The 23,714-nt window shown below is 32.3% G+C and overlaps 3 protein-coding genes and 1 long non-coding RNA gene across 4 annotated transcripts; 3 read left to right on the forward strand and 1 right to left on the reverse strand.

Annotated features, from left to right (window-relative positions):
* Positions 1 to 706: 706 nt before the first annotated feature.
* LOC106672461 lies at positions 707 to 3,351 on the forward strand. The gene is made up of 3 exons (XR_001341263.2): positions 707 to 1,179; positions 2,518 to 2,734; positions 3,270 to 3,351. It is a non-coding gene; the product is annotated as an uncharacterized LOC106672461 (long non-coding RNA).
* On the reverse strand, positions 1,545 to 16,331 carry LOC106672458 (DNA-directed RNA polymerase, mitochondrial). Its single transcript, XM_014403916.2, has 24 exons — positions 16,023 to 16,331; positions 13,561 to 13,683; positions 13,199 to 13,484; positions 13,010 to 13,121; positions 12,823 to 12,942; positions 12,596 to 12,757; positions 12,376 to 12,540; positions 12,148 to 12,300; positions 11,900 to 12,079; positions 11,752 to 11,840; positions 11,524 to 11,686; positions 11,343 to 11,464; positions 11,057 to 11,272; positions 10,873 to 10,993; positions 4,782 to 5,000; positions 4,542 to 4,703; positions 4,373 to 4,486; positions 4,069 to 4,317; positions 3,773 to 3,932; positions 3,608 to 3,714; positions 3,362 to 3,537; positions 2,204 to 2,375; positions 2,054 to 2,145; positions 1,545 to 1,991 (listed from the first exon to the last, which is right to left on the reverse strand). Exons 1-24 carry the CDS (start codon positions 16,132 to 16,134, stop codon positions 1,859 to 1,861), a joined length of 3,708 nt encoding a protein of 1,235 aa, XP_014259402.1. The 5' UTR covers positions 16,135 to 16,331; the 3' UTR covers positions 1,545 to 1,858.
* On the forward strand, positions 7,194 to 8,665 carry LOC106672459. The gene has a single exon (XM_014403917.2). The coding sequence runs from the start codon at positions 7,312 to 7,314 to the stop codon at positions 8,590 to 8,592; it is 1,281 nt and encodes a 426-aa protein (XP_014259403.1). The 5' UTR covers positions 7,194 to 7,311; the 3' UTR covers positions 8,593 to 8,665.
* A 2,248-nt stretch (positions 16,332 to 18,579) lies between the features above and the next one.
* Positions 18,580 to 19,223, forward strand: LOC106672415 (protein kish-A). The gene is made up of 3 exons (XM_014403822.2): positions 18,580 to 18,755; positions 18,889 to 18,998; positions 19,062 to 19,223. The coding sequence occupies exons 1-3, from the start codon at positions 18,753 to 18,755 to the stop codon at positions 19,165 to 19,167; spliced, it is 219 nt and encodes a 72-aa protein (XP_014259308.1). The 5' UTR covers positions 18,580 to 18,752; the 3' UTR covers positions 19,168 to 19,223.
* The last annotated feature ends 4,491 nt before the right edge of the window (positions 19,224 to 23,714 follow it).

Consider the following 23,714-nt stretch of genomic DNA (forward strand, 5'->3'; position numbering starts at 1 on the left):
TTTTCTCTCTTTCTCCAATGTGCAGCAATTTTAGTGCTGAGCTAATGGCAATACATAAATATATAAATATAATCTGCCCAAGAATTAAAATGTTATTAATATGTTCTCACTCATTCTCTGACTTGTCATCACTGAATGATCCATGGCATTAAAAGGTCTTTCTCAGAGAGGTATTGGGGTTGTTTTCTTGTGGGTTCCTGGTCACAGTGGCATTGCTGGAAATGAGATTGCAGATAGGGCAGCCAGAGAGGCAGCTATATCAGAGCAGTTAGTAAGAGAAGTTCCAGGCAACGATTTTATTTCAAATATAAAATCAGAAATCTGGTCTAGATGGGAAAAAACTGGCACGATATTGGGGAAAATAAGCTTAGAGAAATAAAAACTAACGGTTAAACCTTGGCCGAGTTCAATCAGGACTACCGTAGGGAGAGGTGATTCTCCCAAGATTACAAATTGGCCACTGAAGGATTACTAAGTCATCTAATGGCTACAGAACCACCCCCTGTCTGTCCTTGTTGCAATGAGATTATTACAACAAAACACATTCTTCTGCACTGTCCAACGGCTGACCCTCTGGGGCCATGGCCCTTCCAGTTCACACAGTGGGGAGGCTGCATTGGTGGATGTTTTAAGGCAGCTATGGAAAAAAAAAAAGAAAAAAAAAAGACCGTCGAAATAAGAGGTGGATTAATGCTTTCTCATTGGCAGCTTTATAGCGCACTACACTTATGTAGAGTAGAGTGCTGTGTGTTTAGTTACCCTCTGAAGGTGGAAACTCAGGTGGCCACGTCTCACAACCACAAAATGTTCAAAATTTCCACCAGGAACTTTCAAAAAGGATAAAAATATTTAGTTACAATACAGCCATCATTTAAGTTTGAAAGGTAGTGACCAACTGATTTCCTGATCACCATTTGGCCCATTCTTCATCGACTGGCTGTGTGAAATAGCACACTCAGTTCGGTCTTGTCCTGATCAGAGAAACCCTCTTTGGCTCAGTTCAGCTCAGCCTGCAATGTGTAAAGCACCTTCACAGTTTACTTTTTATTTTTCCAAGTTCAAAATATCAGGGGTCAAAATGTTTCGTAACGTTTCTTTTATTTTGAGCTATTTCCTATTTTTTTAATGGAAAACTGAATTAATAATCCATCATGTACAAGGCACTTGGGGTGTGTTAAGGTAGTTTAAGGATTTGTATTTTTTTTTTTTTTTTTCTATTAAACAAATTATATTATTTTATTTAACACAACTTACCTTGAAAGTTATTAACATGTTATATTATAGTTTTATCGGAAAACAAGCCTTAACCATAAGGCAAAAAGTATGCAATACACAGCAGACAAAAATTGTACCTTGATCGATTAATCCATGTTTGTTTAGTGCTCATAATCGACCATATTAATTATTCCAATTAATTATTCTTTTTGTATTGTATCTTAAGGTGATTAATAATACTGGAAGAATTTCCATTATACTGCTTACTTTTAACATCAATTCCATCTTGCCACACATCAATAATGACGGATAATATTAGTATGAAACAGTTAAGGTTCAAAAGAATATTTATTTACAAAATTTGAACAAGAACATAGAGCACAATATTGGATTGTGTTAACAATTCACTGGGCTTTATTACCAACACAAAATAATGGTGACTAGACTTAAAAATAAGTGATCTATTTACAAATTATGTATTATTATGGTCCTGGTTTTGTAAATAATAACAGAAAGTGAGTAGAAAGAATTGGTAGAAAAGAAATACAAAAAAAACTGAAACTGGATAAAATTATAACCAATATACTGTAGTCTTTATCTAAAAAAACATCTATCACAGCTAATATTGCAATAACTCAGCCTGTTAACTAAAAAAATATTCTGAGTTTAAAACATTATTTAGATCAAAATCACCTTTCTTAGGTAACTGTTTAAGTAGTGAATTCAGTCTTTCTTGTGTTAAATTAACTAATGATGGATCTTCAAACATTTCATCCCTGAAGAAAAAAAATGGTAATAATAATGAATAATATAATAATATAAAATGTTTACAACTTACTTCTCTAAGCATCTGAATTTTTGTAACATGTACTCAGATAGATTATTCAAAATAGGTTGGGAATGAAGAGCAACAAATTGCTCTCGGCAAATCTAAAATGACATTGTATTAATATCAAAACTCGATCATTTGCAAAATTGATAAAATTACCTTGTTCATTTGAGGTAGTGTTTTAGGATGGGTCCAATAACAGTCATGAACAGAAACAAAAGTAATGCCAGCTCTTTCACAAAACAAAGAAGTCAACATCATGTGACAAGAATCAAGTGAATGTATAAAATTTGGAGGAAAAGCATTTCTCTGCTTTATGACATTTGGTCTCCTAAAATTGAATTACAAAATAAATCTAAAATTTTAGATTGATTTTATACCTCTTTTTTAATGTACTGTGACTGCACTTCACTAAATTAATCACTCAATCAATCAATTAACCAAATTTGACTAAGTTGTTATGATGGTTCTAGGTGATGTGTTGTCATGTCTTTCTCATAAGATTACATAAGTTTCAATGAATGAAAATTCTGTCTATTGGACGCAAAAATACCACTTGGTTCCAGTGTGAGAGGACTGATTACATTTCCAGGGTGAGAAAAGTTTGTGCAAAGCTGGGTGTATAGGGACATTCAAAAATTGAACGTAGTCGGTTCCAATGTGAGAGCAGCCTATGTGTATATGTTACAGGTAATTAGTCTATATGAGTATGTAATGAGTGTTTTTAGTTAAAGAGCATAATTCCAATTTTTCTACACAATTTACCTAGAAAAAATGAAGTGATTAATATGTATAATAACTGAGTGTGGTTCGTTAAAGTGTCTAATTTATTGCAAACTTTAGAATTTATGATTTCTGAACCGCATTTTGTGGTACAGTTGCACCAGACAAACCCTACACCATCCCCAAAGTCAGTCAAGTTGGTTAGGCTTGTTTTGCCATAGAAGTTCTCTTATGGTATAAGAGCATTACACCAAATTTGTTGAACAACTATTTCTTATTTAAGCATTTCTTTTCATTTGTGTGTAATGGCCACTGAATGTCTGCTTTCAGATTTCATTATGTTACTTTTTTATGCCCTTTGTTTAGTAGATGCATAATTGCATGTTGTATGCTAGGATTTTTGTACTTTTTCATTGTTAATGTTCCTTTCATGTGCTTCACTATTTTATTTCTGTTTGTTTGTGTGTGCATTATGATCTGCTGTACTATATTTGAGTTTTAGATTTTAGTATGGTTATAATAAAAGAAATGCTGTTGTGTTCGATGACCATAGTTAATGTAATCTTAAAGCTTAAGCTATTAAACAATACTCACTCAAACATATCTAACGGAAAATATTCCTGAAAGTTTGATGAGGATGACTTCTTCAGATGTATCTTGTCTTTATGCTTAGCATAAGGCTGAACAACAGGTAAACCAAGGGGTGTAACGTATTCAACATTTTGACCACAAAATTGTGATATATATTTTGCTGTTTCAGTAAGCCAATCCTTCAACAAAGAAAACATGGAAAGTTAATAAATTAAAACTTATGAATTAAATTTTAAAAATCAAAACAACCTGTATCTCTCTTGCTGAAGTGAACATCTCTCTCAAACTGATGAATGTCTTTGTAACAAGGTAAGTTGACGCAGTCCAGACATGTTCTTTAGGAAACTCTTCAATATCTATAAAGAAATAATGTTCAATAGGTATTCACTAAAAATACAATTTTTTGTAAATTACCTTTTAGCTGTTTTGCAATTTGAAGACGAGCACCAAATCTCGTCACACCATAGACAGTAGTCATAACTGTCTGTTTAATTACTTTCCTCTTTACATACCCCTCTAAAACTTGAGCAATTTGAACACCTTCTTTTGCATCTTTAATTCTTTCCCTTTCAACCTAAATTAAAAATAAATAGCAATCACTTGATAAGCCTTGGCAGATTTGGAAAATTAAGTTAATTGGAAAATTATCAGAACCTTTTTGTTTCTTTTACTGTACGTTAAATAATTATAAATACAAAACAAATGCTTACAATAGCAGCAACACAGCTGTACACATCCTGAGGGACTTCAGCAGGTGATAAGTTAACACTGTATGCACCGACAGAATCCCTGCCGAGGGCGGCATAATGCTGAAGCCCGTTACAAGAGCCGTCTTGATGCACAGGAAAATGAGAAATATAGTTTTCTGGGCCAGTCTCATTGGCAAGGGCATTTCTAATTTCCATGCAGCATGCGAGGGTTTGACAAGGCTCTTCTGAGTCCATCCACCATTTCTCTCCCTTCAGAAGAAACAATTAATTAAGTATAAGCTTTGTCACTTTATTAACGAAATACCTCTAGAGGATTGTTTGCACTGTCTAGTATTTTGGGTAAAATCTCGTCGGCGTACTTCAATCGTTCAGCATTTGAATCTCTCTTTTTCAAACCAGTTAAATTTACAAGATGTATCTTAAAACAACAGCAATGTAGAAATAGTTTGGTTGAATATATCACTTTGTAATACCTTCAACCAGCCAAGACCATCAGGACCTAACGGTTCACCTTTAGCAAACTTAAGGATCGAACGAGCCAAATCAGAACCTAAGTGGTTTAAATGTGGTGGACATGGGTAAACCCTTCCTCTGAAATCCATGTTGTGAGGTAACCAAAAAACTTTGTCTCTAAACTGTATAATTCAAAATGTTACTTTATTTGTTACAAATTATAATAAGTTTTTGTTTTTTTTAGTCAAAACTATACTTACATGGTTAGCAAGAGACAATCGGTACAAAGCATCACACCAAAGAGAATACATTTCTGCTCTTTTACGCCTCACGACCATCCTCTTCCTAAACGCATGAAACCGTTCTGTACTATTAATAGATGAAACTGGTTTTGGTAACGGTAGTGCAGCAGGTGGTTCAGGAATTTCCAGTTTCGAAGACCCACCATTATTGAATATATTTATGATAATATCAAGCACCTAAAATATAAAATATAACTGTGATACACAGGTTTATATAACTGCAGAGAATTTTGAAAATTTCTGTTTAACTGTTAAAATCCATCACCTAACTTGGACACCCTACATACCTCACCTTCAGGCCAAAATGAGATTTTTGGTTTTTTAATATCCTTAAGGTATAAATGTACACAAGCATTGATTTTTTTTAGTTCAAATTTGTTTTTAAAAAAAGTTAGCAGTCTCTGGGACGGCTGTGGCATGAGGGGCTGGTTTTTAAAAGGTTAAAGCGTCAAGAGGCAGTCCACCTGGCAAAAAGGTTGTAGACACTAGGTATAGGATATAGAAATTTAATAGAAAATCTAATACAGTGGCTATATGTACGTTACTAGTGATATTAAGTGCTCAAATGGATCTGGACGAGATAAATTAGCCATAAAATAAAAAAATACAAAAAAATTCACCTCATTTGCTAACATGTTCGAGATTTTGTTCCAGGACAAAGTGGTCCAAAACATGTATTGATTGCATGGGAAAAATGAAACTGCGGCCAGAACACGACCATAACTCATTGAAATGAGGTACACTTAGTACCACTGGCACTTTACATGTTAAAGAAGTGTATTAAATGGATTTAATGGCTCATTAATACTATTTATTCAAAAACACTTGCAAATTTAGTTTTCAAATTTATAGTACAAACGTAAAGATTCACTTATTTTTCATGTTAATGGATTTGTTGGGGACCAGGCTAGCTGAGTGGTTAGCTTGTCAAATTCCCAGCTCGAAAACTCACTTTCGTTGGTTCAATTTTCACTGTCATCTCAAAATTGTGAGACCTCTCCCCCACCCCCCATAATAAAAATACTGTTCATATCATGCACTCTAAGCGAATGAGAAACATAAGACCATTTAAAAAACAAATAAATAAATACATTTGGCCAATATGGCTGCTATAGATGTCAAACTTTAAAACTCAAATATAGTAATTGTTGATAGTTTTTGGAATGTTAACAGTGTAAATTTATAAGATACTCAGATGTCCTGCCCATGTAACAAAATGAATACAATGTCCTGACTGAAGAAATTGATACTTCTTCACCGACTTTCAAAATCTGAATATGGGAACTGTTAATAGCATTTATGGCTCGGGCTGAATGATGAATGGCCGGGTTTGCATAATATTTTTACCAACAGTTCGATGACGGAAAGAGGAGTCAGTTGAGCATTTTATAATCCAGTTAACAATCATGAATGCTTGAGTAAATTGCTTCAAGATTGCAAGGTATTTTCAACAGAGCTATACACCATATCAAACTCTCTTAGTTTCTTAAGTTCTACTACGAGAAATAAATGCATAATAATCATCGATAGTTTAAGTTCCCTGATAAAGTAAAAGAATCTGAACTTAAATGCTTCTGACTACATCGAATTTTTGAAATCCTGAAAAAAATAAATTACCTAAAACAATAGATAAGAAAGTCATTATAGCTTGGATAAGAGCTCATGCAGATTTAACAAAGTAATGAAAAAGTGGATCAATTGGCAAAAGAAACTGCTTCACAGGGTAAAAGATCGTTTGTTACTCTCAACTATAGTTCAACAGTTAAATTAAAAATACAGTTTTACAACAAATAGGTGTAGGAATTCTATTAAAGGGAGGTTCTACAAATCCATTCAGCTTATATGGTGAGTGCTGGTTTAAGGGCAAACCAGTAAAAATATGCAAAATTATATGTACGCTACACTCTAACTATGCAATTAGCAATGAGTATTTCAACAAAAATATCATTAATTGAAATATGAGTGACTATGTCTCAGAGTTTCATGCAAACACCTTATTCTGTTATGCCTCAAACATATCAATGAAAGAGAAAGATTATTCAATTCCATATTTCAACATCTAGCTCTACCTCTCAGTTATAAAACTATCCTTAGTTCAAATAATTTGCAAGTTTACCAATCAATTGTAAAACCTGTGAGAGATATTAAACGACAAGTATAAAATATAAATAACAAAATAAAACATAAATTATAAAAATGGTACTTAGTTATGGCTATTTAGGCTAATGCAAAAAAAAAAGTTATGCAAAGAATTGTCTTCTTTCTCTGACAACTTTATAAATGTTGTAACCATTTTAGCTGCTACAAATCCTGCCTAACAGTTTGATAAATAAACATAAAGTATGTAATTGTTCAAAAATTATTTTTTTAAAGCTTTTAATTCAACCAGCAAACACATGGGAAGCGAGTAGAACGAAATTTTCCACATGCTAATACATAAATATTATTGTTTTGATTTATTTTAAGTTTTAAAATTGTTTGAGTTAAAATGCTTTACGAAAGTTGGCCTTCTATGTTCATTGAAGTAGTTTTGGTTTTCATCCTGAGGATAGGATTTGTGTTGGTGCATATTGGATGCGTGCCTTCTTCCAGTGTTAATCTTCTTGTGATGCAGCATTTGATTAATATGGCCGTATCTACACTGGTCTTCTTTGTCATTGGATTTCCCATCGCTGTTGGTAACGATAATCTAGTGGTTGAGGTATCAAAAGTTATGCAAGGATCGATCAATGTGGATGACCTTATTTTCAACTGGAAAATCATAGTTGTATCAGATGCAATTATATCTACAACAATATGTGGCAAGGCACATATGGCAGGGGGAGTTTTAATGTCAATGCTGGTTTCCGGTTGCATTCAACCAACAATTATGTACTTCCTTTGGAGGAAGATACGGTTTTTCAATGCTGGAGGAGATAACTTAATATTTTACTCTTATGGACACACAGTTGTAATGCATGTCTTTCCAGGTGCATTTTGTTTGGGCTGTATACTATTATATGGTAAAAGAGTAATCAGGATATCTGATATAGATTTATGTTCAATTTCCTTTAATTCGCATTCAACAACTATAATAGGATATGCTTTTATAATAACATCAATGGTAATTGAACCTACATTAATAGCAAAGAAAAATGTAACAACTATTTTTGTAAACAATATTTTGGCGGTAACAATTGGAGTGATGACAACTTCAATTTTAAACTCTGTGTTCAGACAGAACTCAAACTTCTTCAATTACTGGCAAGTTGTATGCACTTTTCAAGGAGCTCTTTCAAGTTTGGTAATAATAAGTGCCGGATTAGACATGATGAAGCCGTATCAGACGTTGATGATAGCCCCAGTAGGGCCATTGCTACACTTCATATATTCCAAACTGATATTTTGCACAATTTTCGAAGATTATTGTAAAATTGTAGGCATACACGGCATCTGCGCGGCCATCGGAGCTTACTTATCCTGTATTCAGTTTGAGCCGAAACTTCAAGAAGATTCGACATTGGACCGTCTCATGCGAAGAAGCATCATCACGACCATAATATTCTTTTGTGGTTTTATTATTGCCTTAGTTATCCAGCTAATATTAAAATACACCAACCTTTTACGAAACAACACAGAGAAGTTGATACACATGAAAGCACCTAAAGGAAACAAAAACAAGTGTCCGTACATACTTCCAAACAAAAACAAACAACTGATAGAGCCACAAGTTCATATTCTGCACACATTAAAAAATCAATTATTCAACGAAAAGGCGAACCTTTTTTAAGGATTCATCAATTCTGTGAAGAGACATAAGGGTAAATGTATCCAATAATTTCACAGTACAATTATTTTATTTTTAAAAACGTGTTTTTTTTATTTATTTTTTAATTTAAAAAAAATCTTTATTGTATTATAAGCCAAAAATCTATCTAAATCAACTATTGTACCAATTTTAAACTGATTGTGACTAACATGACCACTAAAAATCAGGAATACGAATCATTAACAGAATAACAGAAATATTTCCAAGTGTTTCTTTGAAAACATTGAATGTTCTTATCTATCAAAATGACAAGCAACATATTAGGATTTCATAAAAAATGTTTATTATGAACAAATTTGTTTCAATAACAGCTGATAAACTTTAGCATAAAGTTTTATAGCAACAAGAATGTTTGTAAAGACTGTATTAACATATTATCATAAAAAATAATATTTTTATCATTATTTTTTCTTCAGTAGGTTGTTTTTAAATTTATTTTTTATCATATTACATCTTTATTATATTCCATAGACAAGAAAATTTAATTGAGTTTTTCAGCAATGTAAAATAATAAAAAATATTTTTATAAATTTGTGTTTTTTATTGTCTCCATCTATGAAATATAATAAAGAAGATTTTTTTTAATTTTGTTAAAGTTAGATAAGTACTAGATGTAAATAAGTTAAAGTTGTTAAAGTTAACTTTGAGAATTATAAAAAAATTATATGTCCCAATTTCAGCAAAAGATATTTAAAACTTTTGAGTACAAAAATGAAATATATGCACATCTATCAAAATCATCTTTGATTGAAGATATTTATTGAAAATATTGCATATAATGAATGGTGTGTAATGTATGTGTATTAAAATATAGTTGTGCCTAATTTTCACAAATAATTTTATTAACTCCCACAGATCTCTTGAAAATTCACTTGAATTTAATGGCATAATTTAATCTGTTATATCCTTCACAATTTCATAAGAATACACGATGGATTTACATTTACCGTATGCTTCGCAGCGAAAATTGTCAATTTTGCCAAAATGCACTTGCCAATATTGTTTTGGTAACAGTTAGTGTTGGCACGACGGTATTTGGCCTCTAAGCAATAAGAGATTAGTCGGCATAAGCGCATTGCTACTTATTCTTGTGTAGGAGAAGGTGAGGTTTTAGAATTTAATGAACCAAAGAGTATATTCTTCAACATTTATTTTAACCCACTTCCGTTTTTTTAAATGTACCCAAACAACACAAAATCTTAATCAGTCTAAAACATCAGAAACAATTTAAATCTGGGAAGAATGTATTAACAAAGAGACCCTTGGGGGGGGGGGGTTAACAAATAACGCTCGTCACGATTAGCATCCACAGCATGTTCTGGTCTCACTTTCAATTTATAAATCATCCCTTTTTATACCAGTTTCTCTACCGGAGTAGGGGGTGGAAAGAAAACTCAAAAGTCGGGTGAGTTCCTACGCCAAGGGTGGATCTGGTTGACACAACCCCAATTTACCTGTCCCATGTCACTACATGTTTTTCAGCTTGTGACAACCCTTCAGTACTAAATTACTCGTTAGTTATTTATTTGATCAGTTGTCCCACCATTGCAACCATGTTTTCTAGGTTCTTGGGAAACAACCGGTGGCTCCCGTCTGAATCTGCAACACCCTTCAGCGTTCTTATTTATTTGACCAACTGTGTAATTATTACAGGATTACGAGGAACTTCACATCGCTCCTGCCTGTGCTGTATACCTTTGACCAACTCCATAATTATTGCAGAGTAATGTTTCCCCGAATGGTGAGGAACGTCTCATGGTTCCCATCTGAGTGATCGCCCTTTCTGATTTAAAGCCTTTTTTTTTATATGGTCAATTAAACTTTTTTTTTCTTAGTTTAACAAATACAACTTATTCTAAGATGGAGGCCAGCTTAAACCAGTATGGAAGGAAAAAGTGAAGTTAACAAGAGATTAAAAATTTTCCGGCACTCATTCATGTTTAACTTTATGTTCTTTCTGGAAAACGATGTAGGAAAGTCGGCAAATCGCCCTTGTGTTTTTAAAATCAGTGTCTCTTCGAATCACCTGCACACGCTGACCCATTGCTTTGTACAAAGATTTATAACTATGCATTGCTGATTTAATGAGTGGGTTTAGTCTATTCCCAATGATTTATATTGAGTTATGTGACAATTGAGTAACATTGAGTTAACAAAACAGCTCTATAGTTTTGAAGAAACTGATTTGTTGGCATGCTTTTTTCCTGATATTGTTAATTTTTAATAATAAAAGTCATTTACCGGTGTGTTGACTTTCCATGGCACCATGCTCAACTGATTAAGTGCATCCAAGCAGGGATATATTTGTGGCAGTGGAGAATTCTTCAATCTATCCAATTGTTGTATCGCTTCGTGAGGAAGTCTAAAATAAAAATAGTTACAGTATAAACAGGGGAAAGATAAACCTTGTACTGCAGTTTATTACCTTATCAATGAAGTCTTAGGAATGATGTATCCTCCGCTGCTACGAGTCGACCAAGGAATCGGTGGTGCCATCATTGGTACATCTGTCACACTGAACTTTAAATAAGGAAGACGAGCGGCCCTAAAAATTTTCGAAAGAATCGGGTGTGGTTTCACTTCTTCTTTTATTGCAAAACCATGATATCGGAATACAGTGTAAAAAGCAGGTAACAAATGCCTGTTTTAAAATTAAAAAATATAATTTTGAAAATAAACTGATTATTTTAATACAAAGTAATTTTACATACTCTTGATTTGAATTCATTTTCATGACATTGACATCAATTTTAATGTCTTTCAATATAATACTGTATAGAAATTGGCCAACTCCTATTAAAACACTTGCCGGCCAGGCGTCAACATCTTTATCCTGAATGTAAAATAACAGTTTTGTAACATTAAAATTTCATTTATATTTTACTATCTTACAATAGTCGGCCCTTCCTGATGCTTGTATTTCAACATCTGCCAGCACATACGTGAATTTACGTATTTATATTTACTAGGGTTCATATACCAATCGAAATACTTGTTGTACAAATGTTTCGTTTGTTCCAAAACTCCATCGGCCTTTTTCTGTTTTACTTCACACCTTAAATAGATTTTATCATTAACAAAAAGTTTTTAACAATTTTAAAATGTTATTCTTCTAGTTACCTTATACGAACTTTATTTCCCAATTCCCTATAAAGATGGACAGATGAAGGACTATAAGTTTCAGAACCTTCTGCTAATTTTCTAATTTCCTAAATTAAAAAATAAAACGTAAATGCATTGGTTGAAAAATCCATAATATAATACTTACTTCCAAAATTATTTCTTTATATTGATTTTGGTCCAAATAGACTAAATAAGGGTAAATGTTTAATTGTCTGAATGACTTGTGCATAAATTTGTGTTGTGTATTTAATGTTGCTAAATCTCGTTTTAAAGATGAAGTTATAATCTTGTCCCACAGTGCAGTCATTTCATTCAATTTTTTCCTCTGGCCAAAAAAAAATAATAATAATTAATTTATTTACTCAAAAGTATTTATTCAAAAAATCCTCTCACATAATAAGTCAATGTTTCTGATGGTTCGGCCTCCTTTTCAATAGACTTGATTTCAACAAATGTGTTTGTTTCCATTTTCACTTGTGTATCAAACAAATTATTTACATCATTTAATGTAAATAACCCTTCAGCAGGAGAATTCATTAAAGAAGTCTAAAACAAAACAAAATATTAATTTTTTTTTTAATCATAAGGGATTTATTGGCAAAACTTTTTGTTCTAGCTTACATCACATTCATTTAAAGCATTAACGAGAGTATTTGAATAAAAAACATCAGGCAATTCGATATTAGGTGAATAATTAGGACGAATCACCCTGATTGCTTGTAATATAACTTCTCTTGAATTCTTTTTCCAAACACATTTATTAAATATATTATCCAATGTTATTCCCTAAAAATGAAATCAGTTAATTGATAATGCATGAAATTAAACACAGCAGTAGTACCATTGAGGTCATGTCTTTAAAGCAGGATAGCAACAGTTCATGTTTATCCCGTTTTGCTGATCTTGCAATGGCTTCAAACCTATGGGCAAAGGACATTTCCGATGGTCTCATGTTCTTTGAATCCAATATCGACCAAACCTCCATAAGTTTATCAAGATTTCCCTACAATTGAAGATTGAAATGACTTCAAGGATCAAAAACTTTGAAGCTATTGTTGAAAAACTAACCCCTCTTGCATAGCCTTCCATTAACATGTTCATCACTTGAACATCATTTATGGGAACAATACTTTTCTCTAAATAGTATGATAACGTTGACCAACATCTATTCATAAATCCACAATTGATCTATAAAAAAAATATATATTTTTTTTTTTTAACTCAGTAAAACAATTTTTTTCTATTTAATACTTACACACATATTTATGTATGATAATAAAGAATAGTTAAAACTTGTTTCTTTTCCAGCTTTGTTTAACTCCATATATTTGATTTTGTTAAGTTTATCACGGATAAGTTTCAGTTTCCTATGTTGCAAAATAAAATCAAAAGTAATCAAATTTTCATAACAACAATAATAATAATAAAAAGTTTATACACTGACTTTGAATTTTTAACACTAGTATTAACATTGTTTTCAATGAGGGACGTCTGAACCAGTTCAGCATTAATGGGCATCGCTTCGATCAGAAATTCTTGGCCTCTTTGACCTTCTTCTTCCATTTCTTTGAGTTCTTCCAGCATTTCCTTTGCTTCGGAATTAGATGAAGAGTTTGTTTCCAACCTTTCGGTAAGTTCAGCCCTAACATCATTGACACTTGTACTGGTTGCACCTTCTAAGCAAAAAGTAGTCACTTTAGCTTCTCTCTCCCCCAGACCTTTGGAAGAAACTGAAAATAAACAATAAATTAAAATCGCCAAATAAATAATTGTTTTAAACTCTACTATGACATGTCAATTCATCACCTCCTAAAATTTTAGAGTATGTGTTTCCCCTGCCACTAGTCCTTTTGCGTAAGAGGTTCTTTTGGAAACTTATTGAGCTCGATGACAGGTACCTTTGTTGTCGACGATATCGAGATTTGGACCCTGGAATAATGAAGATCTTAAGATTAAAAAAGTATTTTATACTATGACGTTTTGGAATTTTAAGGGTTGATGTATATGAGGATCATGCAATACACAATCAACAAGCAAATAGATAATATACCATGTAGCCATATATATTATATATGCCATTATATATGGCATCATATATTATAAATTGTATTATATATATTCATTTGTTATTTATCACTGTAAATAATAAAATATTTTCTTTCTCATGGCTTCAAAACCTTTAATTTGTGCGTGATTATTGTATGAATTTTAGCTCAGTACCAGGGTGGCAGAGGCAGCTTATAAAATGTGTGTTTGGTGATGAGTCGCATATGTGACATCGGTATAAGATACAAAGACTATCCAGGCGATTAAATTCAGTCGCCTCTCCTCAATCTTTTCTCCACACTCTTCCAAGTGGTTTAAAAACCCAGATGTTTGATTCTGCCATATTTTTATCATGGATAAGTTAGAAGCTGTAGCTCTTTGTTATTTAATTAGGTGAAAAACAAATAGAAATATAATAGTATATACATTGGCAAATGTTTTCTTTTTTATCATTGTCCATGTAATTAAGGTCACTTGTCCAAAGTGTGGGATATGTTTGAAATTAATTTGTCATTATCAAAAATGCCATTTCTATCCATCTTTTTAAAGTAACAGAGGGTACGAAATGTAAATGAAAAGAGTCAGACAGGGCGATCTGCTCGATATAGAATGAACTCTGTGAATGACACCATGCTAGGCAATGTCCAGTCAGGCGAAAGAGAATCAAGTGACCGAACATTATGACATTATTGGTGAGATCTTTACTAGAATATTGTTCTCCTGTCTGGAATCCATACACTGCTGGATGCTCATGCAAATCTGAAACTTCATAGAGTGCAAAATAAATCTTGAAGAATGGCTGCCTTTAAGCTGGGACTAAAACTAACCAATTATACTTATATATGATTATTTTATATTTATACGATTACACTTATATTATATCTTAGCCTTTTTAAAATTATTAACTGATGCATTGACTGCCCACAAATTTTTAAGCAATATTAACTTCTCTTCTACTCCTCATCAGCATAGGACCTTTTATATTCTACGCCACAATATTAACTATGACAAAAACACCGCTAGACAGAATAATGTGCTCTACACAATTTGCTAAACAAATCTTGACAATCTAGACATATATATTCATTGAATTTACGTTTTAACAAAAATTTACCTTATCAAATATTAATCCATTTATGTTTAGTGGTCTAATTGGCCAAATTACGTCTTTCTATTAATTATTCTTTTTATGGTTGAGATGAAAAAGTTAGTGTCATGAGCAGGATTCGAACCCATGACCTTCGGCTAATACACCGCTACTCTACTCTAACTACTTAAGCTATCGTGACTTCGATCCACTTGGACACCAACTCTCCTTCTCAACCTACAATCTTTCGAATTTTCCCTCTTTTTTGCTATTGTTCAAATGTCGTGTAATCAGAACTCAATTCTCAGCAACTTATGAAGTGGCCAGGGGGAGCTGTTAATGAAGTGTTTCTTCTTTTACTTATTAAATATTAATTCATTTATGTTTAGTGGTCTAATTGACCAAAATACTTCTTTCATTTAATTATTCGTTTTATGTAAGGTCTTGGTTGAGATGAAAAAGTTGGTGTCACGAGCAGGATTTGAACCCACGACCTTCGGCTAAATACACTGCTGCTCTAACCACTTGAGCTATCGTCACTTCGACCCACTCAGACACCAACTCCGTATTGAGACATATTGAGCTGAACGTCGTGGGTTTGAATCCCGCTCGTGACACTAACTTTTTCATCTCAACCAAGACCTTACACAAAAAGAACAATTAATTGAAATTGTCCTTATCTTTTATCCATTGAATATTACTGTAAATATTATGTGTAAACATTGTGAAAATTAGTATGACTATTGTTAGCATGATGAGCTCTTTTTATGCGTAACTACTTGTAATATATTTATATATTTTTGTACAAGGATGGTATCAGTATAAGTAAATCCCAATCAACTAAAAATCAGTATTTCATTCCAATTGCCTTCCGGTCTCCCAGTCTGAATGATGAGGTCTGTCCCTACGTTAACTCCATCCCGTTGATACCATTCTCTCATACTGATCGCCTTCATGCGAACTGTGCCTAAATGGATACACTGCTCAAAAATGATTCAAAAAGTTTAACAAACCCAAAGCATCACCTTTTGAGAAGTTTTAAATGATCTAAATACATTGAAGACTCAATTGAAAAATAGACCTTGGTGTATAAAATATTTGTATAAATTTTCCTTTTATTAAATTTACTTCTCACCTAGTATGAATCCATATCTCCTATTGCAAAGGGTGCAGTTCAATCTGGAATGCTGTACAGTTGGAAATGCATTGTGAACAGAAATTGCGCTTAATTTCAGTAGCCTCAGCATCGCGATGAGTTTCTACCATCTCAAAATTCAGTCATGTATTTTTTATGCGCCCTTTTTCCTTTTCCTACTGAAAAGGACAGTTGACGATCCGTAAAATAAGAACAAATAGATAAAAAAATTTCAGCAAAGAAATCGAAATAGAAAATATAAACAGCTAGTGGAACCTCTTTTCACAAGGTGCCGACTGCACGAGGCTGGAGCCTTGAAAATGTTTAGGGCCATAGAATACAAGAATCGCAAAGATACTGATATCATAGAAAAGCATCACTTTTGAAGTTATGGTGCATCGAAATACATTTCAAAACCCTCACACAACACAATAAAAAAAAGAACATAAAATTCAAACTTAATTACTATGAAATTGCTCTCTTAATTGTTAGTACAACATAGTACACTAAAAATATTTCAATACCTTTAGACAATTATAAAACATCAAACACAGACTAAAATTTATCTATACCGAAACAAATCAAATTAAAAATAACTCTGTTAATAGTTAGTAAAAAATAAATACATTTCCCTCTTAACACACACACTATGGTTTCAAAACAATACATTTAGTAGTACTGTATAAAATAAAATAACTCTTTTCCTATACAAGTATACTATTTTTTTCTTTTATTTTTGTTGTACATCATGCTCCACTACATTAGATATTACATGAATTAAACATAATAAAAATAACATAATTGAAAATTACAAAGCATATTTACAATAAGTACAAAAGTAAAGGAATTATAATCTCTTTTCTTAATATTACATTAACTCCTCATAATAATTAAAAATTACTTAATATTTTTTTAACACTTCAATATTATTTACAATAATGTACTTATACAAGAACGCCATTATTCCCAACACCAACTTCATAAAATGCGGTTGCACTTCCGGTCTCTAAAAAGCATGATTTTTTGGGGGCGGCCAACGTAAGCCCCTGGTCATCATGTGTTGCAATAACGGAAGCCTGGCAGCCTCCATCACAGTCCGAGGTGATGTCTGACTGCAAGAACAAGCAGTGTCGGGGATAATATTAAAGTGAATGCTGCCTTAATTGCTAATAATTCAGCCGAATAAATTGATATCTCTGGCGGCAGAGGAATTGATTCTCCTTTATTGATGCTAGGGCAGAACCAGGAACATCCAACCTTCCCAGACTTGAGGGATCCATCGGTGTAAACAGTTAGGTGGTCCTTAGGGAAAAGTTTGTGAAGATCAGCAAGCACTTGTTGATTAACCACTACGGGATTTTGCCCGGAGTAGTCTTTTAGTACATAGCAATTAAGGGGGTTTCTAATTGTTTTTAGCTCTGTAGAGAAAATTGGAGGGGTATCTCTTTGTTCAATGTCTACAGTTTATCTATTCCTTTTGCCTTTTTTTTTTTTTTAATCAATTCTGTGATAGAAAAATCTGTTTGTTTTTATTATCCCAAGAATAGGTTCAGGGTTTATACATGATATTGCAGATCCTCCTCTGGCCAGTGTCTGCTTTTTCATTCCCCGAAATTTTTATTACCCGAAATTTCATTACACCAGGCTTGTGTCCTGGTACCTAAAATATCACCAGGTTGTTATGTTTCCCCAGGTTTTGAGATTTTGGATCCATTAATTAATTTTGATGTGATTTTTTTACATACTGTACTTTAATACCTGCTTGACTATCTAATCTTATGAGGATATTTTTATCAGTTTAACCCCTTTTAAGATTTTCCAAAGCACAAGCATTGACGAAATGTATTTCAGCTTGAAAGACCGATGTGTACTTCCCCAATGAATTTGATTTGTCATGTTTTGAGCTTGTACAGAAAATGCCTGATCTGGTCCCTTAATTTGTTTTAGGGCCATCTGTGTATCATATCATTGCAACTGATGTTCTGTTGAATTCTTCTTCTTCTTTGTAGTCTGTTGAGACTCTAAAGGATGTTGTAAAGAATGTTTCTAGGTTCATGTAGTCAGTCTCCATTTTTAAGAATGGGAGTCTAATTTTATTAATTATTGGAGTGTGATGGAAGCATTCAGTTCCCATCCAGTTTAATTGTTTCTGGAACCTAAATGAGCTTTTCCTTGTATAAATATTTTCAACGGAGGTAAATTTAGCAGTGTTTCTAATGCAATTGGTGGGTTTTTTTGTTTGTTTTTTTCATTGTCCCTATGTTACATAAGTTTACCAGTCTTTTTATGCTGTCTAATGATGGGTAGATTGTCTTTGCTGAACTCTGATCCTTCCAGATTAGTGAGTCCATAGTTCGTATTTCAAATGCAACTTTTTTTTCAGTCATGTTGTTGAAATTTATAAAAAACTGATTTTTTTATGTTTTAAATAACTTTTATGTTCAATTTTGTAATTGAAGAATATACTTTGGAATTTTATTTTTAACCGGTCCCTATTTATTATGTCACATCGATAGGCCACATCGAATCTGACCTGGTAATTGACATCAATTATCATCCACTTGGAACTGTGGAACCTCTCAGTTGTCCTCGTTCAATCCAATAATCTCTTAATTCCTTAAGTTTTACCAGTGATGAAGGATTCTTCCACGTTTGTACTTTTACAATTTTCTATAATTTAATTACTTTAATAATTTACTATATGTTTTACGTACGGAAAAAGTTCAAAAGATGGTAAGATTATTGGAATAATTCTTGTAACTTAAGTGTGTTTTATACATTTTTTAATACCGAAAGGAACAACTTTTTTTACTGTCAGTACTGACAGCTATGAATAGCATCTATTCAAATAATTATTTTGTTTCAGTCTGCATTTTTCAATTTCAAAAGTTTACTAACAGTCATATTGCTATTGATCTGCACTTGCGCGTACCTTAGGTCTCTTTTTCCAAGTTTACTCGACAAGAACAAAACAGGGTAAAGTGTTATTTAGCATTAATTTAAATTCAATAATTTGTTTTTCAATATTTTTTTTTTCAGATTGTTAGGAACGTTTTGGAAATGTGCAAGAATCGGCGAAAGAAAAAGTCCTTATGTGGCAGTTTGTTGCATTTTGATGGCTCTCAATACTCTATTTTGGAATTGAAATATATATTTTTATAGATGGTTTTTTGTAAAATTGCAATTTTAAGTTAATAAAATCTTAATATGTATAAAATAATCTTAATTGACCTGTATTTTTACAAATATTGATGGTAAATCCCTGTATTAATGTTAGGAGTTACTGCAACGTCCAAATTTTTTTAAGAGCCCTGTTTAATATACTTGTTCAGAACTATATTAATTTGATTTTATTTAATTATAATTCTATTCTCATATTAGGGTAGGGTTCTGAGTTTGAAGCTCAACATTCTCCTCAGAATTTTCATAAAAAATAAAGTCTGATCCTTCGTCTATAACAAACACCCTCTGGGTAGTTAAATGTGAAGACTTACTGGAATTATTTTACTTTTTTAAATTATTTGGTGGTTACTGGTCATTATTTGGTCTGTCTAAAAATATTTGTGATGAAACTGATTCTATTATTCAAAATATCAAATGCTTTTAGAAAGTTTGTTTCCCTCTTAGAAGGTCTGGCGCTAAAGGGAAAAAATGACTCGGCAACAGGATTAAGGAATAAAATTCAATCTCGAAACATAGGAACATTACAGTTTGAAAAAATATTTCATTGCCTGAATCTTTTCCCATCATAAAATGAGTTTTGAACATAAAAACTATCTCTAAGCCTTGTGTGACTCCTCCAGATGGTACTGGCCATGTAGGTAACTTAATTGTAAGAAATACCTTGATATTACATTTTGATATTATTTACTAATTAAATCATTTAAGCTTTAAAACATTCGTGTAGTAAAATTTGTGCCACTAGTGGAAACCAACATTCACTAAATGAACTAGTGCAGAGTTGCAACATAGGGGTTGATAAATTGGCCAAGAAAAATTCAATAACACCTGCCCTGACTACCCTACAACTGCCAAAATGTGGATGCATTAGACCAGGGGTCGGCAACCTGCAGCCCTTTGCAACTTTTTGCGCGGCCCGCCAAAGCCCAATATAATTTTAGGAAAAATCAACAAACTTAGAGCGTGAGCGTGCCGAAATGTGGCCGGTTGTTCAGCATTGGTCAAAATGTCCTTACATATTTTGAAATTAATTGCTGAACATAACAAACCATTTACAGATGGAGATTTCATTAAAAAATGTATTTTGGCTGCTGTTAACGAAATTTGTCCGGAAAAAATTAAAAAATTTGAACATATTAGTTTGTCTACACATACAGTAGTTCGACGTATTGAAAATATATCAACTAATATATTTAATAAATTAAAAGAAAATGCTTCACATTTTGAGTATTTTTCACTAGCACTTGATGAAAGCAACGATATAACTAGCACCGCTCAATTGTTGATTTTTATCCGTGGAATTGATAAACAATTTTGTGTAACAGAAGAACTTGCTGCATTAAAAAGCTTCCATGGGAATACAAGAGGTGAATATATATTTTTGCAACTATTAGATGTTTTCAATATGTACGATCTCAAGTAGGAAAAAATAAAAAATGTGACAACTGACGGTGCAAAGAACATGACTGGTCACACAATACTGGTTTGGTAGGCATGATTAATAAAAAATTGAAAGAATTAAATATTACACAGCCTCCTCTACAACTTCATTGTATTATTCATCAACATGCACTTTGCGCAAAAGTTGTAAATTTGAAAAATGTTATGAATATTGCAGTAAAGTCCATCAATTATATTCGCAAAAACGGTATGAACCATCGAACATTCCAGAATTTCTTAAATGAAATTGATGTAGAATATGAAGGTATCATTTATTTTTCTGAAGTAAGATGGCTCAGCCGTGGGAAAGTTTTAAAAAGATTTTTCGAGTTGATAGACGAGATTGAAATGTTTTTGATAGAAAAAGGAAATAATATACCAGAATTATCAAATTTTAAATGGATAAGCGAGTTAGCTTTTTTTGTGGATATTACAACTTACCTCAATAAATTAAATATAACACTACAAGGCAAAGGAAAGTTAATCAACAAGCTATTTACATAAATCAAAAGTTTTCAGCTTAAAGTAAAATTGTTTATTTCTCAACTTGAAAAGAATAATTGTCATTTTCCTACTTTGCAATCGTTTTTAACCAAAAACAACAAACGGTGTCCTTCGAATATTTTTATTGAGTCACTAAAAGTACTGGATGAAAATTTTCGTCGTCGGTTTCAAGATTTTTATGCAAAAGAAATGGACATATTAGTATTTGAAAATCCTTTAAAATTTGATATTGTAAAAGCACCAGACAATTTACAACTAGAGTTAGTTTATTTGCAATCTAACAATGTATATAAAAATAATTTTGATGAAAATAATTTAATTGCATTTTATTCAAATCTATACCTGAAAACAAATTTCCCAATTTAAGAAATTTTGCAAAATCAATGATTTGTATTTTTTCAAGCACCTATTCATGCGAACAAACATTTTCAAGAATGAATTTTATAAAACCAAAATATAGAACGTGGTTGACGGATGAAAATTTACAAAACTTGTTGAGGATCTCAGTATCCCAAACACAACCGGACTTAAATGAATTATCAAACAATATTCAAGAACAAAAAGCGCATTGAATTTTAATGAATGAATAAAATGAAAGATAAACTATTTTCCTTAATATTTTATATTTACATATTTATACATATGTAATTGGAATTGTATTTTCTTTTTTTTCCCTTTTAAGAATTGTAAAATTTTTGTTCTCTGACATTATTGTTATTATAGCATGTCAATAAAAAATAAATTTTTTCTATATTTATTTTTAATAATATTTATACTCGTATATGATATAAAAGCACATTTAAGTTACATTTGAATGTACGGCCTGCTTAAAAAATTTTATTTTGAAAATGGCCCGCCGTCCGAAAAAGGTTGCCGACCCCTGCATTAGACAATGGATCAAAAATGTCGGTTCAATGTGATGTAGCCTACGACAGAGGCATATAAAAAAGTTCATCAACGACTGTAACGGCAAAACTACTAAATCCTAGAGCATGTTAGGGCTAGAATTATAGTCGGACTGCTGCCTGGACACTGCAGAGTCTAGATGTATATTTATAAACTCGGAGTGGTGTAAACTAGCCAGAGCAGATATCACCAGGTAGAAGATGTGACAGTGAACATCTCTGTTGGTGTTTATATAGCCTGAGAATCCAATTTGTGAGAGGGAAAAAACACAGCCTGGAAGGATATACATGGGAGTCCATGAACAAGCTTTGGGAGGCCTTAAGTTTAATGGAGAGCTCTAGAGTCTAAACAACCATGGGGGTGCACAATAAGCCAATACTGATCATGGTGTGCAGGTCGTAAAGAGGCTGACTCCTTTTTCTCTCATCTATTACTAAATTTCTTAAAAAACAAAAAATTTATGGTAAATCATTTTTTAACACGTTGACTAGATAAGGCACAGCATATGCATCTTGCCAACTTCAGTATGCTGTGAAGTCTGTGGCTTCCTGTTCATACTTTTTCAATTCTTTCGCCACTTCACCCGCTACATAATTTTTTGAAATGCTTTTTGTAGTTATTCTGTCTCATAATTTGTTTTTCTGTAACAATAAGTATGAAAAAATCAATTTTTTATAAAATTATTTTAGAAATTACTTTTATTAAACACATGCTCAATTGAACAAACATTCTGCAGGTTGCCTCTTTTATTTACTTAACGCTGCAGGGGGGGTACTGGAGGCCTGGAGCTGTTTTACAAGGTAAATTGGGTTCCAACATGGGCAACCAACATGGTACGGCATACAAGCAGTCAACAACATTTTATGACATATACTTGTTCAGAAATTATTGCTTTTTAATAATTCATTGGGACGAGTTGAACTAAATACATTCTTTTAATTATTGAAAACGATCATGCTTAAGCCTCTGTTAATAGACAGGCCTCTGAGAATGGGCTACATTGATCAACAATGATCTCGTAGACTTCAAAACAAATGTCACGATTTAACCTAACTCTTATTATATTAATCTTCTTTATTGTTTATATATTAAATTAATTAGTCTTTTAATTACTTCTTCTGTACACTGTAGCTTCTGCCAGAAATGTTTATTTGTCAAAAACCAAAATTGTGTTTTAGACGAGACCATTGAAAATGTACAGTCTTGAATGTTAAAAGACGATCAAGCTAAACGTTTGTCACGTCTAAGACATAATTTTTTAAAATTGTTCTATTTTTCTAAGCTACAAGGCTGGTGTCAAGTGCTAAAACGCCAACTTACCTTTTTTTTTTTTTTTTTTTTTTTGGGGGGGGGGGGCTTTATGCTGGCATATTACCCATAAAGTTTTCTATTTTCATTTTACTGTCGAGCAGGATCATTTTACTTAAATTAGTTAATAAACGCTAATCATTATTTTATTTCCAACCATAGCCGTAGAGTTTTATAAAAATTTACCACAAATGAATTAAGGGATGGCAGTGAAATGGAAAAAAAATGTAAGAAATTACATTTCTTTCATAAATGAATTTTTAGTTACAAAATCTATAATACACCATAATAAGGAATTTATTTGACATAAAGCTAAATAAATTTAACGACAAAAAATAACAATTTAATCAAATT

The sequence above is a fragment of the Cimex lectularius genome, unplaced genomic scaffold, assembly GCF_000648675.2.
Source record: "Cimex lectularius strain Harlan isolate CLEC.00 unplaced genomic scaffold, Clec_2.1 scaffold167, whole genome shotgun sequence".
NCBI lineage: Eukaryota > Metazoa > Arthropoda > Insecta > Hemiptera > Cimicidae > Cimex > Cimex lectularius.

Coding starts and splice junctions, on each gene's coding strand:
- LOC106672459 (XM_014403917.2), top strand. CDS start 7,312: ATGCTTTACGAAAGTTGGCCTTCTATGTTCATTGAAGTAGTTTTGGTT.
- LOC106672458 (XM_014403916.2), bottom strand. CDS start 16,134: ATGCTGAGGCTACTGAAATTAAGCGCAATTTCTGTTCACAATGCATTT. Junction 12,943..13,009: donor TATCATACATAAATATGTGT/GTAAGTATTAAA, acceptor TTTTTTTTATAG/ATCAATTGTGGATTTATGAA. Junction 11,841..11,899: donor ATAAAGAAATAATTTTGGAA/GTAAGTATTATA, acceptor TTTTTAATTTAG/GAAATTAGAAAATTAGCAGA.
- LOC106672415 (XM_014403822.2), top strand. Junction 18,999..19,061: donor CTCGACAAGAACAAAACAGG/GTAAAGTGTTAT, acceptor TTTTTTTTTCAG/ATTGTTAGGAACGTTTTGGA.